Raw genomic sequence first — 17,246 nt, 5'->3', positions numbered from 1 at the left:
CTCAGATGACCAACGGATGGTATGATGATGTAATGATGCTCATAGCCCACCACAGACAATTGAAAACACGTACTCACGCACACACACACACACACACACACACACACACACACACACACACACACACACACACACACACTGTTCAGTACTTAGTGTCGCCACGACGGAGCTAATTAACCACATCAGTGATGACTCCACACTCCCTGCTCTTCTTTTACAGGACCCCTGAATATGGCAACCCCCTATTACACAACCCACACACACACACACACACACAACCCACACACACACACACACGTGCATGCACGCACACGTACACAGCGTGGGCCCCACACAGAGTCAGGCCGATCCTAGCGTGATACTGGTCCATTCCCAGCATGCACTCAAAGCACTGCGCTCCGCGCTGCATTGATTTCTCGTGAGAGCACGATACAATTCAATCACGCAACACAGTCACTCTCTCTCTCTCTCTCTCTCTCTCTCTCTCTCTCTCTCTCTCTCTTTACACACACACACACACACACACATGTGTGTGTGCATCAACATACAAATCCCATTGAGGAGAATCCGTTTGCTCTATTGATGATTGACAGCTAATTCTCCACGTCGGATTGGTTCGCTACCAGCCGGGGAGATGCGGCCACAGACAGAAGGACATACAGACGGAGACAGACAGAGAGACAGGCAGGCAGGCAGGCAGGAATAGACAGGCAGGTAGATGGACAGACCGACCGGAAGTACACAGACGTGCATTACAGACATCATATGTTGCATTAAGGGTGTCAGTCAGATTGTTTTCATTTTTGAAAGCACTGATTTGATATCAGAGTTAATGTGATACAGGCAATGCACCAGAGTATACATTAGAGACATGATGAAGAAATAATGAAATGTGGTCAGCGGTTCAGGCACACAAATATATCGCAACTGTTGCGCAGCCATTTCCCTCGGGATGAATAAAGCTTCTTGAATCTTGAATCTTGAATCTTGAATAGCTGGTTGGACCATATTTGTGTGCCTGGGGCGATAGGCCAAAGATGATGATAACCTTACATTATATATACACATTCAATTGAAGGCTACAATTGTTCCTCTTAAATTTACAATTGGGTGTGGAAATGATTACAGCCCTATCATTACAGGAATATATTAGATCAACATGTGATGTATGTATGGAATCAGAGATATTCTAGATATTCTAGAGGAGAAAATGTTAAACTAAAAGGAAAGTCCTGCTCCACCGTGACCACATAACATCAATGTCCATCAAACACCAGGGCTCCAGTAGACTATGTACACACACACAGTTCAATGGGTTCAAACGTTACACAGCTATTGATGTATGGATGAAGATTTAATATCAGTGGACTGCAGTTTAACTGTGCAGAAAAGTAGTGTACTACTGTAAAGTAGTGTACTACTGTAAAGTAGCTGTGTGCACATCCCACCTTCTGGCCATGTGCAGGACGAATAAAGTCATATAGAGTGAAAGAATGTAATGCACTGCAGCGCTGCTTAAGCTCCCATATTAATTTAATTTAAAATTCACAGTTTAACTGAGATCTGCTCAACAGCTGAGCATGTCTGTTGTGTTCATGAACGAACAGAAGTGACAGTGACAGGAAGAAACAACATCTGAGTGTAAAGCGAAACACCTCATGGTGAGCAACCAATCATTAACCACACACACACACACACCACAGGGCCGTTTATGATTGGCTCAAATCAGTGCGATGTCACTACCATGTGTTTGTTTGTGCCAAGTGCACGATGATCGCCTCAGCCAATCAGAAACAGCCCCTGGAATAATAATCGGTGTTGTGGAACAAGCAGTGGGAATGTTGTTTCACGGGTTTACATTTAAATGTCGGGTTACTCTTTAACTGAAACCCTAACCTCACCAATGCTTCACAGAAATGTAAGTAAAAAAAATAGTTCATCTTTATTTATGATAATAATAATAATAGTAATAATCTGACATTTTGTTTGCAAAAGTAGAACTTGAGCTTTGTTTGCCTGTGCAGAATTCAGCCTCTAAAAATGGTCAAACACAACACGCCACAACTAGACTGGACCTGTTAAAACATTCACATACACAAGAGGAGTTAGAGGGAGAACCAGGCACTCAATGGTGAAGACTGCATCTGGGGTAAATAAAAGGATATCCAATGCTGTGGGCCACCACAATGGGGTGAATCAGATATGTATTGTATTGGATTGGATGCGGGCTGCAGATGTTGGCTGTAGCTGTTGATGTTGGCTGTAGCTGCTGATGTTGGCTGTAGCCAAAATCAACCTGTCCAAATCAACCTGTCAAAATAAACCCGTCAAAATAAACCCGTCACATGGTTGATTACGAGGTGCGTTGCACACCGTGGGAATGCTGTGGTGGCCCTCATTGTTGTATATGTGTAGGCTATATCCAAAAACAATTCTTGAGAATTATTGGGGGAAAAATCGAAGAATTATTTAGCGATATAAAAAATGTGCGCATATTACAAAGTTTGCATCCTCACTGCTGATTTACATTCCTTAATCTCAATTGTATTTCGGGAACCGTTTTTCAATAAGACATTTTCCGAACAGTATCATCATCGTTGGCAGAGCTCTAGAGTGGAATATAGCACTGTCAATAAATAACCATCTGGGCTGGCCGACCGTGCACACTGCAAACATCAAGTAAACCGCCGGGGTAAACAAAGTCCGGTTAATAAACACCTTCTCGTGCCCTCACTTCCCCGCTTGTCATCTCATAGCTTGTGCTTTTGTCCCCATCTCTCTCTCTCTCTCTCTCTCTCTCTCTCTCTCTCTCTCTCTCTCTCTCTCTCTCATCTCTCCATCTATCAGTGGTTTTCTCTCATCTGCATACACAGGACAGGAGGAGCGTGCGCGCGCTCCATTGAGACGCGTAATGTACCCGGGGTGTCGTGGGGACGCTCGCGCCCTCTCCGCAGCGGGAAAGGAGAGGACACGTGAAGGTTTCCTCCTCACCACTTGTTAGTATTCACAACATTCGTCGACAGATTACATCATTTACATATGAAAGGAATTGAGCAGCACTTTAGGCTGCACAACAGACACTTTGTGGCCTGCCGGGCAGCCTTGGAACACAACTTCGGCTATGTGACACTCCGGCGGAGATACAAACTCGAGTTTCTTAAAGACTCCTTGAGCATCAATAAATGTACATATGGTGAGACAGGACTATCGCACCAGGAACGTGTTAGGGCCGCCTCTGCTCCGTGGGATAATACCAGAAGAGGAGCCCCGTGAGCGTTCATCATTTGACTTGAGCGGAACTATTCGGGAGCCGGGCGAATAGTTCCGCTCAAGTCAAATAATGGGAACATATCCCAACTATTTTCAGAAAAGGAGCAGCAGGTGTGAAGCTGTGTGGCTCCTCCAGCCCCGGCGGGGGGGGCGGGTGGACCGTGCGTTCTCACCGTGCGCTAGGCGGACCAAAGTAGGCAACCGGAACTTGCTGACCACCGCGTCCAGCGGCAGGGCCAACGGGCTCCACGCGATCTCCGACCGGCTCGCCGACAGCTTCTCCATCCTCCCGAGTCATAACGGGCACGGGCTCACGGGACCGGAGACTCCGAGCACTCCCGGGGCTGATGCGGACCGAGGGGCCAGGGGCCTCGCCATTTTTTTTGCAACAGGCAGCGCAGTGGGCTACACTACACGCGAGCTCGGCTGGGGCGGAGAGCACGCGAGCGCTCTCTCTCTCTCTCTCTCTCTCTCTCTCTCTCTCTCTCTCTCTCTCTCTCTCTCTCTCTCTCTCTCTCTCTCTCTCTCCCTCTCTCTCTCTTCCTTGCGCTCTCTCACTTTCTCTCTCTCTCTCACCCTTCCCCTCTCTCTCTCTCTCTCTCTCTCTCTCTCTTCCTCGCGTGCTCTCGCTCTCTCTCTCTCGCTCACCCTTCCCCTCTCTCTCTCTCTCTCTCTCTCTCTCTCTCTCTCTCTCTCTCTCTCTCTCTCTCTCTCTCTCTCTCTCAGCTCGGACAACCCTTCTTCTATCCTCCGCTCATGAGCTTGTGAGTCCAGTCGGTCTCTCAGAGCGCGAGGAGGAGAGAGGGGAGGAGGTAGTGGCGCGTGGATGATCTCCCGGGTTCATAATAATGATGCATCACTCAGTTCACGAGACCGACTAGAGATAACAATCCGAGAATGAGATCTGGTCCACTTTAGCCATCCCCGACTGATTACTTTCTAGATCATATTAAATCTCATCAAATAGGTCAGTCTCGAGATGCAGCCTTAAAATGTAGGCCTCGATGTCCCGGTGTGCACGGTTGGTCTAAAGAAAGAAAGACCATGAATCAGAAAGAAACGACATAAGTGACGACCTGTCGAGGCACGTCGGGACGGATACTGCCCACGCATCCCCGCATGATCCGCTCCGTCTTGGCCCGTGCCCTGGCCTCGTGGTGTCGCGTGGGATTGTTATTGACAGGATGTTGTTGATCAAGCGGTGATCTTTCTCTTTGCATCGGAGCCCTGCATGCATGTAGGCTAACACTATCTCAACGTCAAGTGGGGAAGGAAAACTAAAAATGTAGGCGGTGTCACCCACAATATAAATCAGACCCACGTAACATTTAGTATTAATCTGAAGTAAAAAAATAAAATAAATAAATTGAGGATATAATATAATAAGACATTATAGGCTATATGACACGGTCGATGTCATTTTGTGATCAATATCAATTAAATGCTTTCTATCTGGGTCACAAAATACTTTCCTGACGCGATTCAAAGCTAGAACATGTGTGTTTTAAGGGCTGTCCCTCAGCTGTAGGAAGCTGTTTCGATGCCATTTCAGAGCGATCAATTGATGGGATCGTCACCTTACTTACAGGAGACTGTTGAAACATGTTGCGATTCAGCAGTCCAGTTTAGCCATTATTGCGACACATAACATAAGTGCCAAAGCAATATGATTTTTTTTTGAGGTAGAACGAATAGACTAATAGTAATTAATTAATATGTAGGTGGGATCATTTTTTTCATCATGATCAACTATTGTATTTCATCAAAGAGATCTAAGTTCCTTTTATTAGAGAAACAACGCCCCCTGTTGACCGGCCCTTATCAATTATTTTCCTACCTACTCAACTGTCGCTGTAAGAGAGAAAGCAGAACATAGCAAAATAAAGTTTCCAAATGTGCGACCCAAAATGTGCGCCCCTTCCCTCTCAGCCTCACGTTTCTCACGCCATTGGGTTTTGCAGTCACACGCGGATTGAAAGGCAAGAGTGGTTCCACTTATCCATCAGGGAAGAGACGCCCTGACGGCCAGAAACGAGCACAGACCGATTAATAAGATAAACATCGTCTCATGGGGAGGCTGGCGCAGTCAGCCAGAACAGAACTTTTCACTCACTATAGTCAGTTTCAACACTTTGTGCAGGAGGATTTAAAAGACGTTTGGGTAACCAAATGTGAACTACACTGAGTAAGTCTCCTTTTAAACCCTCATGTAAAATTAAAACTAATCTTAAATTAGCTTATAATGCTTTGATCAGAAACACGGCCATTATAGCGGCCAACCCGACCGATGAGAAGGGGTTACGGTGCATCTGTAACTACAGCCTCTGTGATGATTACTTTCTGTGGTTAGAGAGCGTTCCCTCCAGCAGATGCAGACCTGTGTGGAGCAACCAACTGGATGGAGAGGAATTTTCATTTGAGTAACATTTGATGGGCATTCAAATACCCAGAAATGCAGCGACAGCACCACCAAGCGGCAGACTAAGGTAATTACATTTAGTCATTTGGCAGATGACTAGCCATACAATTTGTACATCTGTTAAATAATTCTGCATGTGTTTGATGGGATATGGTTGTGTTCCAACATGGGGAAGAGGATTGTTGCATGGGTACTAAAGTATATAGAGTAACATTAGCACAAATTTAACCTTCCATGTGTAGGAGATGTTGAATTAGCAACGTCAGGTCAAGTACTTTAGTAGAAGGTTTATAGAACCCAAGATTCTTTTTCTAAGAGAAATTCTGCACACACTGGACAAAATTGAGCACACAAACAAGGTAACTTAAACAAGCTTATTTTTTTTTTTTTTAATGGATCTGCAAAATTGTTTGAATTTCCAAAGAGAACTTTTTGGACCTCCCGCCCACAGATAACAAAGTGGCAAAAAAAAAAAAAGACAGAAACTCTACAGCAAGGCTTCCAAACCAAAGAAATCTGCATGCAGGAAAACAAAATCCAAAGAAACAGAAGTAACCCAAAAAAGGGAAGTGAAAACATACGCTGTAGAGAAAAAATAAAATAAAAAAAAATAAAAAATAAACAGGACACATGACGTTCTCTTAGCTGGAGGAGAAATTCAAACGCTTCTGCCTCAGTTCTGCTTCACGAGGAAGGGATGGAACCAGAACAGATTAAATTGTAATTTCATTCGGTGGATGTGGCTCCGCCCATCACACAGCCCCGCCCCTGTCATCCATATAAGGCACAGGACAAAATAAACCCCACATACAAAAAAGGAGCTCGCCACGTCTCTGTCACTTGGTAACAAATCGTAATATGACCAAATACGGTTAAACAGAAACCCCACTAGTGTACAAAATGTTAATAATACATTTGTAATTTTTTGTGTAATTTCATATTTTTTTTTAATTTTATTTCTTGTTTTCCTTTGAATGAAAGTAAGTGTTCAGGAAACAAGAGGGGGGGGGAGGGAGGGAGGGGGGGATGGGGGGAGGGGAAGGGTCCATTCAGGGGAGCTCAGGCAAAGGAAAGGTTAAAAATGTGAGCTAATCTTTTCACACACTCATTATTGTACTTTTTTTTTGCAACCTTAAAAACAAATGACAAGAAACATGACATGACTGGACTTTTCATTGAGAATAAAAGTGATCCAAGAGCAGTGGAGAGTGAAACAATGGGAGGGACAGATGGATTTACCGTTGTTTTTTCTTGAGACAGAGACACAGAGAGAGGGTGTGTGTGTGTGTGTGTAGGTGTGTGTAGGTGTAGGTGTATGTGTATGTGTATGCGTGTGTGTGTGTGTATGCGAGTGTGCGTAAAATAGAACTCAAGAGATAGGTTAGCGAGTGAGTAGAGTTAGAAGAGATATAGAGCGGTTAGAAAAAGAGAAAGAGGGGGGATGTACATATAGGCGTGTGTGTTAGTGTGTGTGGGTGGTGGGTGGGTACGTGCGACGTGTGCGTGCTGTGTGTAAGTGAGACAGAGCTGAAGCCGTTCAACTGCAGCACTTGCTCTTCCAGCCTGTGACTCCGCCCCCACTGCTGATGTCCACATTTTCACTGTTGGGCTCTTTTACAGGCGTCTGTTCGAGAGATCACACGGAGGCAGAACAAGGCGTTACTGAATAACCGCACCTCCTCCAGGGCGACGGGCAATCCTTTAAAAAAGATGTCCCCCCCCACGTACCTTTCTGAGGATGTCTTCTGCTAACGTCAGGAACGCCTTCTCAATGTTGATGTTGGCCTTGGCACTCGTCTCGAAAAACCTAATGCCGTGCTCCCGGGCGATCTGCAGAGACGGAGAGAGGTGGAGGAATAAGACTAGGGAGGGGAGTGGGGGGGTGTGTTGTGTGAACAACAACTGGTCACCTCTAGGTACCGCCGACTGTGGGGTAATTCTGAAACATAACTCCGGTCTCGTGCTAGTCATGCGGGCCACGTTCCGTTTGCGGCTGGCATGGCAGGTCAAATAAATGAATGACAAAGCTCAGGGGGAGGACAGTCGTGAGGAAAAAGCGTCGTGAATTTGTAATCGTCTTTTCTTATTGGCACACGTTTTTGTGCCGTCCATGTGGCAGATTGTCACGTTTGCTCCAACCATAATACCACGATCAAGTACTGAACTCTGCCCCCGTGCCAAACGGAGAGCCCTGCCCCGTGTCCTTGCCTCCGCCCTGTTGACGGCTGGAGGCACTCCTTGTGAGGTAGGAGAGGAGTGGAAGAAACACTACCACATTGGACTCCTGTCCAATATACATTTTTGACTAGTTTGGCTTGATGTTCCAACAGAGTTACAAACTTATTGCCATGATATCATATTTGATATCGGCCACTGTTGAATTGAATATATAATCTTGGCTACTTCTACCCCAGCCCGCAATCCTCCAGTCGAAGAGCCCAAACAACTCTGTCAGTACCCGTTGTTGACCGGGTCACCCTGAACAAAGCAGGAAGCAGGAAACTGGAGTGGTAGTGGGAAAGGGATGTGGAAAGCCTGCGTGACCAGCAGACCGCACCGGCTCACCTGCTCTCCCTTGGCCTTCGGTACCACCCTCTTGTCCTCCATGTCACACTTGTTGCCTAGCAGCATTCTCTCCACGTCCTCGTTTGCGTGCTGCGGGCAGAGGGAACATGGCCGTTAAGCAAGGCACACAATTATCTTTCCCTAACGGGAGGGTTAGAGACGCCAGTAGTCTGCATGCGTGTCAGGACCGTTGTGTCTGAGAAGCGGAGAATGGAAGGTGGCTTTGATCACAGGATCTGTGCAAAATGTCTGTTGACGTGCGCCTTGTGCGTGTAGGGAAAAATACATTGATCCGGAAAATGATAATGCTTTTTAAATCTACTGGGACATAAACAAATAGTAACAAGTAATGGAAATCTTAAAAAATAATTTACAACCAAAGGATCCCTTCTCGGCAGTATGATGTGGAATAAATAGTTTTGGTTTCAAGGAAACATGGCCTGGTTGCTTTTCCTTGAGCTCTATGAAAGACTGTTAGCCAAAAGAAAATGCTTCTGGCAGCCATTCCAGAGAGTCCCAACGCGGGTCATCTCAGCAGTGCTTAACACAAAACACATGGAGTTCAGGCTTTGAAACAGTCCTTCAACCGCCCTGTCACCGTATTCGGACCATCATTAGCATTAGATTAGGGTGTACTATGTACATGTATAGGGTGGTATGTACACTAAACACAGATGGGTAACCAGCTGTGTTTAGCCAGTGAGATATTAACAAACCAACAGGAGCAGCTGCTTATGTTCAATAGTGAAAATGTGTCAAGTAAAACATTTGGAAAAAGAAACAACTCTGTTCTGCTTTTTCGGTTCCTGAGAATCCTGTTTGATTTTTTGTTAAGGCAAACGGAAACCTACGTTGAGGTCGAGACCTTCAACTTCAATGAGGAAAATAATTGGAAATTCTAGTGGAGGAAGCAACAGAGGGACGAGTTAACCCTTCATTATATGTTGGCGTATTATTATTCCATGTCAGCCAGAAAGTGCTAATCATAGAACTGCAGCTTATTTCAAAGAGCGCTGTGACAGCAAATGCAACATTTCTCTGACCTGATGACCTTAAGAGACAAACTAGCTTCACTCTTCCCAACACTGTCCGTTTAGTTATCTCACATCTCAAGCCTGTGGCTGTGCTCGAGAGACGGCACATCTATCGGAGCCATCAGAAGGGGCAATTACTGCGAGATTATGCAAAATAGTGCCGTTAGAAAATGAAGGCATGCACCAAAGATCAAGTAGAAAAAAAACGCAGTTATATTCCCTACACTACAGATGGAATCCAAGTTATACACGGTTTCTGGAAGATGGCACCTTCATACAGACCCAGGAAAACAGTAAGATAAGAAGACTGATGGACTGAAAGTAGTCTGTGTCATTGATGCATGAATCTTCCCCAAAAAAGAAAAACTTGAATTTTTTTTTGTCAGTGTAATTGAGTTTCTTATTTCCTATTAAAAAAGGTATTTGTGGCCTGTATGCATGAATTAATTCTAAGAGGAACAACAACATGTTTATTAGTGGACCTTTTATCTCACCAGATGAAGGATGAAATAACATAAAAAGGCAGAGATGCAAGTGTATATACGGGCGTCAACAGAGTTGTGGCTTTTGTCCATTTGCGTCGTCACTTACTGCCCTCTAGTGGCTGGTTCGGCAGGAATATTAAATATACTTCCTTGATCTCCATGGGGAAGTGTGGGTGGGGTGTGTGCGCGGGGTGTGTGCGCGTGTGTGTGTGTGTGTGGGGCTCCCTCACCTCATCGATATTGCGCAGCCATTTGCTGATGTTTTCGAAGCTCTTGGCGTTGGTGATGTCGTAGACCAGCATGATGCCCATGGCTCCCCGGTAGTAGGAGGTGGTGATGGTGTGGAACCGCTCCTGGCCGGCTGTGTCCCTGCAGACAGACAGACAGACACTCAGCTCGTTGGGCAACCCTCAAGATGCAATGTACCCCAGATAGTTCAAGCACAAGCTGTACCCTCGTGGTGCTAAGGGTCCGTTTACGCTTCTGTGCTCACTCTCTGAGGTTTGTTTTTCCCCGTATCAACTGTCAGCACTAGGCCGCCCCCCTAATCTCTATTAGATGATTGGCATGATAGACAAACCTTTTATTTTTTTTAATCAAAGACAACTGAGAACCGACTTTAGCGAGTGTGAGTTTTATAACCAATGATGTACAAGCAAGCAACGTCAAGAAGTCCCAGTCAGGGACCGTCAGGTGTGCGATAGTTAGCGTGTTAGCTTAGGCTATCAGTTTAAATTAACATGACCGTTGCTACCATTGCAGGATGCAGCCTACTAATGTATTCAGCAAAAGAGCAACAGATAATGCATAAAAATGTGGAAATGTCACGCCCAGAGTGACATTTCTACTGGCAACCAGACCACATTCTGTAGCGTTACCGTGCCTCTCAATACAGATGCAAATCATTATAAAACGTTTGAGATTAATGTCTCAAATGAAAATCAAAAAGTACTCCCAATATTATGTCATATATTTTTTATTCTCTTTTCTGCTGATCCATGCTTCTAGATGCATAGGTTCCAACTTGCCCCAGTACCATTTCCCAACATATAGCTCTGCTTGCACAGGCCACAACCCCCACTAACAACTGACCACCATTGTATGCCAGAGAGGCCAACTTGATGTCAAGGTTGAATCAGTCTGCTCCAGAAAAATGCTTCATAGCCAATAAACTATTTTCTGGTGGTTAAGGGCAAAGGAAAAGGGAAATTAGCATCCAGTACAGCTATAGGGTTAATGTCAGCTCAACGTGGCCTTCCCCTTTTTTAGACTTGATTCCCAAGTACACCTCAGTTATTATGTTACATGTGTACAGTCATGGAGGGTGGCATGTGAGACGTGGTACGTTTCTGCAGAAAATGGCTATCTAATCTCCTGTGTGTGATAAAGAATTGCCTCAATTCGAAAGCCTAAGCTGTCACAACATTACACACATTAGCCATGGTGGTTCTATTGCTTTGTATTATGCCATTGCCATTATGATAAAAACCATAATTTCCTTCTCTTTGTTAAGGCCAGCGATAATAAACGTATCAACACTCGACGGCAGAGCTGCTTACACCCAACCGCGCACAATGGCACGATCCGCAAACAAGCAACGCCTCAAATGATCCACTCACCATATCTGTAGTTTGATCTTTTTTCCTTGTAATTCAACGGTTTTGATCTTGAAATCGATCCCTGAAATACACAAGAGAAGACATTTTAATGCAGGCACCATGCAACACCCACACTTTAGACCGCTTCATGGACTACAAGTGATGGAGCAATGACAGCCCCAAACAGGGGTTTAGCAGATCATAGCAACCTAAAACATGGGATGGGAGAGGAAAGGGGATGAAAAGGAATGGACCGCATGTTATGGTAGGTAGAAAACATGTCAGAGTAGCAGACCGCACAGGGCCGTGGAACGGACGGCGCTATAGAAAATGAGTGACAAGCAGAGACAATAAGGTTATCTCTTGTCCGTTCTGCTGTGTCATCCGCAGGCTCTCAGTCTGTTATTAGACAGAGCGGCTGCACACAACCGAATGCTTTCTCGCATCCAAAAATCACGAGAAATTGTTTGCGTTTTGCACCCAATTGTCATTTTTTCGTCAACTACTATATAGGCTGCTCGCTGTGGTTTGGAATACTTCACACTTAACGTCAACACGATAACTCTTAATGTTGTGTACTGGAAAAGTAGTTGGAAATGCAATAGTATTTCATAATCGTTACAAACAACTCGGTTAGGGCAGATTTAAAGCGAAAATTTAAAGCGAGTTTCATGCCAGACGAAGCGCAGGTGCCGTCGTCATATTGTTTTTTTGAGCTTGTTCCGTGATTGCTATCATCGTTGTTAGTAAAGATCATTGTTTAAGATATTTTCATTATTTTAAAAAGAGTGAAATCAGGGTCTCAAGATAACTTTTCAGCTGTTGGCTGAATAAATAAAACCATCCAACATCCATACAGCATTAAGTTATTTTAATAAGGCGTTACTAAAAGAGAAGGCAAAACTGAAAGTGAGTCAAAAGCAATATTTAGCGAAACAGAAACTCCAATCATGGATTAAGTACTAAGGTTTGGTAAGCACTACTAAGTGGGGTGGACGGCTCAACTTTGTACAGTGCGCAGTCATAGCTTTTGGAATATCTCATAGGTCATTGGATATTCAACAGATATTTGCGATGCGTGATAAAGCAGGGAGTGTAAAAGACAATCAGCCGTGAAAGTCCCGATGGGTCTCGCGGTGTTAACTGCCACGGTGCCCAAATAACAGCACTAAACTGGGGCAACAAAAAGGGGCAGTCTGCACAGTCGGTCATATAATTATCATAAACAGTGATACTTTATATATTAGCTTTCTTACACTTAATTATATACACAGCCAGTTACAATGACGACTACCGATAAACCTCAGTGTGAATTAGGTCTGGAAACATCAGGATTCTTCCTATTTCAAAAATGCTAAAAACCTTATCATCGTCCATGATTAAATGAGACCCCTTGTTGATGCAGTCGCCTTTCGCCAAGTACTGAGCCGTGAGCTTGGCTGGTTGAGCCAGAAGTTAAGGCAGCTCTTATGTCAGAAACAGCTGTGCTCTAGGTGGGGCAAGCCCATAGAATAATGAAGGAACAGCCTGCCAAAGTGTGACTCACTGACCTCTGCAAACATACCCCAGAGAGAGGGAGGGAGGAAGAGAGAGAGAGAAAGAACGCTAGCAAGATGGGGGTTTGTGACAGGAAAATGATCTACATGAGACAGGGGTCAGGCGTGGAGAAGAGATGCATATCTGAAAAATCACACAAAACAAATACACAACTGCATGCACTGATCAATTGTTTCAGATAAAAGGGCAACATCACGTTTGATTGTAGTTTTTGGTGGAAGAATATTATGATCATTCAGTTTCCCAGGAGTTCATTTGCCACATGTATGCATTCACTTTGTCCCATGTATTTAGAACATTAGGAGTTCATTTATATCACAATATAAATATTAGGCAATATCATCTATATTGATTAGACCTTAAAAATGTAACTGATTTACTACTTACAAAGTCTGAAGTCAAACAAGTTTTGGAGCTAAACATTATAGGGCATACTTGAGGCTAAAACTAAAAGGTTGTATTCAGTTCACGGATGTGTATCTAAAGAGCATTTCCAAATGTATGACATAGAGCCCTTTTGCTGTACCGAATTATACTGTAGCATGACAATGTGCATTTCCATTGCACATTCACTCATTGGCTCTTGAGAGCTTTGCACGCTGGTCTTTGGTTGAAACAAATTCAGAAGGCATCACAACAACCGGTTGTTGGTAAAAAAAAAGTCTTTGAGTTAACCATAGAAATACATGGCTTCCATAAGTCTTCTCTTTGAGTTTGGCTTGGTGGTTCAGTTTGGATAGTCTGCTTTTAGTTTGCAAGTGTTGCGTGTTAAAGGAAGTTTAGCCTTTTTTCATACCCCAGTTAAGGGTGTCATATTCATGTAGAAATGGAGTAATCTCCTCTCCCTCTCAGCATCAGATTCCTGATCTGATTCCAAAAGCTTACAGAACCAAACAGACAGCCGTAGCCAATTAACAACTTCCTATGCTTCCCAGATTCTATAATTTAAATGGAGGCCGGCAAGTATTGACTGGATTATTTTAGCTGTACATGACTCCTATAGAAATGATTGCATTTAGCTTTATGTCACAAGTTACACGCCCAACCATTCTATACAACTTCACATTAAGATTTTCTAAATTGGTGTGCATGGGAAATGTTTGAGAATTTCCTGAAATGCATTTGCCAAAATGTAACCACTGCCAGCTTAGTAGTTTTCAAATTGCATAATATCTTATTTGCAATGTTGATCTACTATGCATAAAATAATACTGCAAGGTGCCATCAATTATATTCTCCTGAAAGCATCTTACTTGGGCATTACTTTAGTTCAACTTCCAAGCATTGCTTCGATGAAACTTAAGACATTCTGTAAACAAATACACTATGTGAGGGATAGATAATTTAGATTCAAGGGTTGCAAGCAGATTGTCTGAAAGATTAATTAAACTAAAACTTTGAAAATCTGACATTTACCCATTAAAAAGCATTTCTCTTGTTTTGAAGAAGAAAGAAATCCTGGTAGCAGAGAATATAATTGATGTCTGGGTTACATCGAAGAACAACTTCTTTCTAAAGTAATAATTCCACTGTGCAACACAAAAAGCTGGCAATCATTAGTTTCCAGCAAAGATGTTTTAATGGAAAGCAATGCTAAATTTCTTGACTTGAACTTGTGTATTAACTAAACTGGCAGGGAGAGAAAGAGCTTTAGTGTGAGTGACAGAGAGACCAAGGGGATTTGGAAAGTGGACAGGGGGGGGTGTATGATGAGAAATGGGGGGGGGGGGGGGGGTTTCCGGTGGTATTTTTAAGAAGCAGCTGTGCATCTCTGTCTCTAAAGGTATGAGTGCTGTGTCAGAGAAAGGTCTACACAGGCTGTGAATGCACGCACAGAGATACAGACCCATAAATTCAGTAAGACTCTTTGTGTATTGAACAATCCAATAGCTTTACTGTCTTTTCCTCTATTCTGCATTCAATACCAAGCCTGTTGATATCTATCTATCTTGGAATACAATTTCGATTTTGCTTCAGTATTGTGAGACCCTATGACATAAAGTCTGCTTTTAACTGACCAGCTCCTTGATAATTGCCAATTGAAACATGTTGTATTGGAACAGATTGGAGTGCACTTCATAACAACGCCAAATCAATGATTTGATGAATTGGAACGATGACGATAGTAACATGGTACGGTTGTATCAGTTATACATCACAATACTTCATCCATGATCCACTCCGATGCTAATCTTAACTTTTAACACAGAAACTAAAAATTGTAAGAGCCAATATCTCTACAGAAAACAGAGCGGCATATGTACATGCACCTAATTCCAGCCAATGCAAGAACAATGCATCTGCAACATACTATGACAGGCATGTAGCATATGCCTGTGGTTTCGCAGTTTGCTTAGATGCATACAAATGAAGTCTGAACTGGCTTCTCTAGCCTTTTCTATTTGGGGTTTTCCTTGTGGTCGGGCAATTGTCAACTACTACACAATACTATATATATATATATATTGAATACATATCTTCACAGAGTATATTAAACTAAATAGAAAAAGAGGTTACAATGACATTCCATCACAATTGAATTCACGTGATTGTGCAAAACACATGAAAAAAAGGTGAATTTGTACTCTATAGCTCGAGTATCATTGGTTAACAAAGTTCTGGTAACACCAGAACTAAACACAATTTAAAAGGACTTGACTCTAGTGAACGTTATGTTGACTGCTTCAAGAAAGTAGCCCATGACGCCACTGCATCAATATTTTATGATATTCTTTGACATACTACTTCACGGCTACTTCACCATATCGCAAAGTTATGCCATTTCAACGTACTTAGATAGAAAGTATGCAATGAACAATAGGTCCTACGGAAGAATGTAACACAAGGGCTGTAATTAATTTGGTCAGCTCAAAATAAAAATAAAACCTATGCGTCGGCCTTTGACTAGCCGGGGTTTGCTAGCTGATCTTAAATATCACCACCTACCAGAGTGGATCGACCTGACAGCGGTGACACTGCTGTCAATGCCCTCAGACACCCTTAATGCTCTTCCCTGCTCAGTAACGTTCAGTCACCGCTCAGTATCGTTTAGAAACCGATCAGTATCGTTCAGTAACCACTCAGTAACGTTCAGTCACCGCTCAGTATCGTTTAGAAACCGTTCAGTAACCACGCAGTGTCGTTCAGTAACCACTCAGTGTCGTTCTGAACCGTTCAGTCACCGCTCAGTATCGTTCAGAAACCGATCAGTATCGTTCACTTACCGCTCAGTTACGTTCATTACCGGCTCAGTATCGTTCAGTATCGTCCAGTAACCGCTCGGTACCGTTCAGACCCGCTCCGTATCAGCGCCGACACCGGGCTGCCGGGGGAGCGCTCCGTGGGCAGCATTAGCAGGCCTCGACGAGTACACGTTAGCTGGTGCTGGCCGACAGCGCTACGACCAGCCGGCCCAATGCTGTGCTTTCCCCCAACCCCATCAGACCGCAACGGTCCCAGTTAAAACCAGTACGGCGCATATACCACCACCCCCCCCCCCCCCCCCAAGAGCACCTTCACGGGCGAGGGCAGAGCAGCACACCCGCCGACACCCAACGTTACCTATGGTGGAGATGAAGGTGGTGTTGAAGGCGTCGTCAGAGAAGCGGAACAGCACACACGTCTTCCCCACGCCCGAGTCTCCGATCAGCAGCAGCTTGAACAGCAGGTCGTACGTCTTCTTCGCCATCGGTGGACTTGCGGTGCGGCGACCGGATCAAACACGGGGGAACGATCTCACGCGGCGATGCGGGGTCTCGCGCCAGCTCCTCCTCGGCTAGCTCAGTGCGCGCTCGCTCCGTGTCACTTGACTGTGCGATTCAGGAGGAGTTGATTAGCCGAAGGGAGCTAAGTCGGCTAAATACCACCCGCGTACGTGTCAGAACGGGATTCCAGAGAGCGGGGTTTGTTTCCGACGCCCGACTCGTTCCCCTACGGTATGAGAACAGAAAGCAACAAAAAAAAAGTATCTCTTCCCGAGTGATTCCTCTTTTCCACTCTTTCTTTCTCCCACACAGTCGGGACAAAATGGCCTCTCTACCCCGACTCCCTCTTTCTTCAAACTAATAGCGAGCTAATTCAGATTCTTGGCACACCCCGACATTCCAGTCCTGGTCGCAACCTCGGCCGAAACGAATTAGAAAAATCCCCGGGCTAAAAGTGTGTCAAAGTAAAGAGCCGTTCACGTTAACTTGTCTTGCTGAAGATTACAAGCCCAAATAGACGACCACCGTCGCCTTCGAATGAGAGCCACCACGGCGACACCCTATTTTCCAAAGCACGCCTTCGCCCGCCCCTTCTGTCAAAATGTAGGCACGCC

At 44.4% G+C, this 17,246-nt stretch overlaps 2 protein-coding genes across 2 annotated transcripts in view; both read right to left on the bottom strand.

The window, feature by feature from the left end:
- Positions 1-3,555, bottom strand: part of LOC311364308 (GRB2-associated and regulator of MAPK protein 2-like) — a gene marked incomplete at both ends in the record, with an annotated part of 12,879 nt that extends 9,324 nt beyond the window's left edge. Inside the window, 2 exons of the mRNA XM_084484294.1 lie at positions 2,358-2,416; positions 3,431-3,555. Of these exons, the coding sequence (XP_084340420.1) occupies positions 2,358-2,416; positions 3,431-3,555 (184 nt within the window). The remainder of the gene's footprint in view (positions 1-2,357; positions 2,417-3,430) is intronic.
- A 2,494-nt stretch (positions 3,556-6,049) lies between these two features.
- rab10 (RAB10, member RAS oncogene family) lies at positions 6,050-17,169 on the bottom strand. The gene is made up of 6 exons (XM_084484173.1): positions 16,490-17,169; positions 11,393-11,453; positions 10,004-10,142; positions 8,255-8,344; positions 7,418-7,519; positions 6,050-7,313 (listed from the first exon to the last, which is right to left on the bottom strand). Exons 1-6 carry the CDS (start codon positions 16,614-16,616, stop codon positions 7,227-7,229), a joined length of 606 nt encoding a protein of 201 aa, XP_084340299.1. The 5' UTR covers positions 16,617-17,169; the 3' UTR covers positions 6,050-7,226.
- Positions 17,170-17,246: the final 77 nt, after the last annotated feature.

The sequence above is a fragment of the Micromesistius poutassou genome, assembly GCF_964030765.1.
Source record: "Micromesistius poutassou genome assembly, chromosome: 19".
NCBI lineage: Eukaryota > Metazoa > Chordata > Actinopteri > Gadiformes > Gadidae > Micromesistius > Micromesistius poutassou.
The sequence above is the reverse complement of the archived record's forward strand: the minus strand, read 5'-3'. Positions and strand labels throughout refer to the sequence as shown.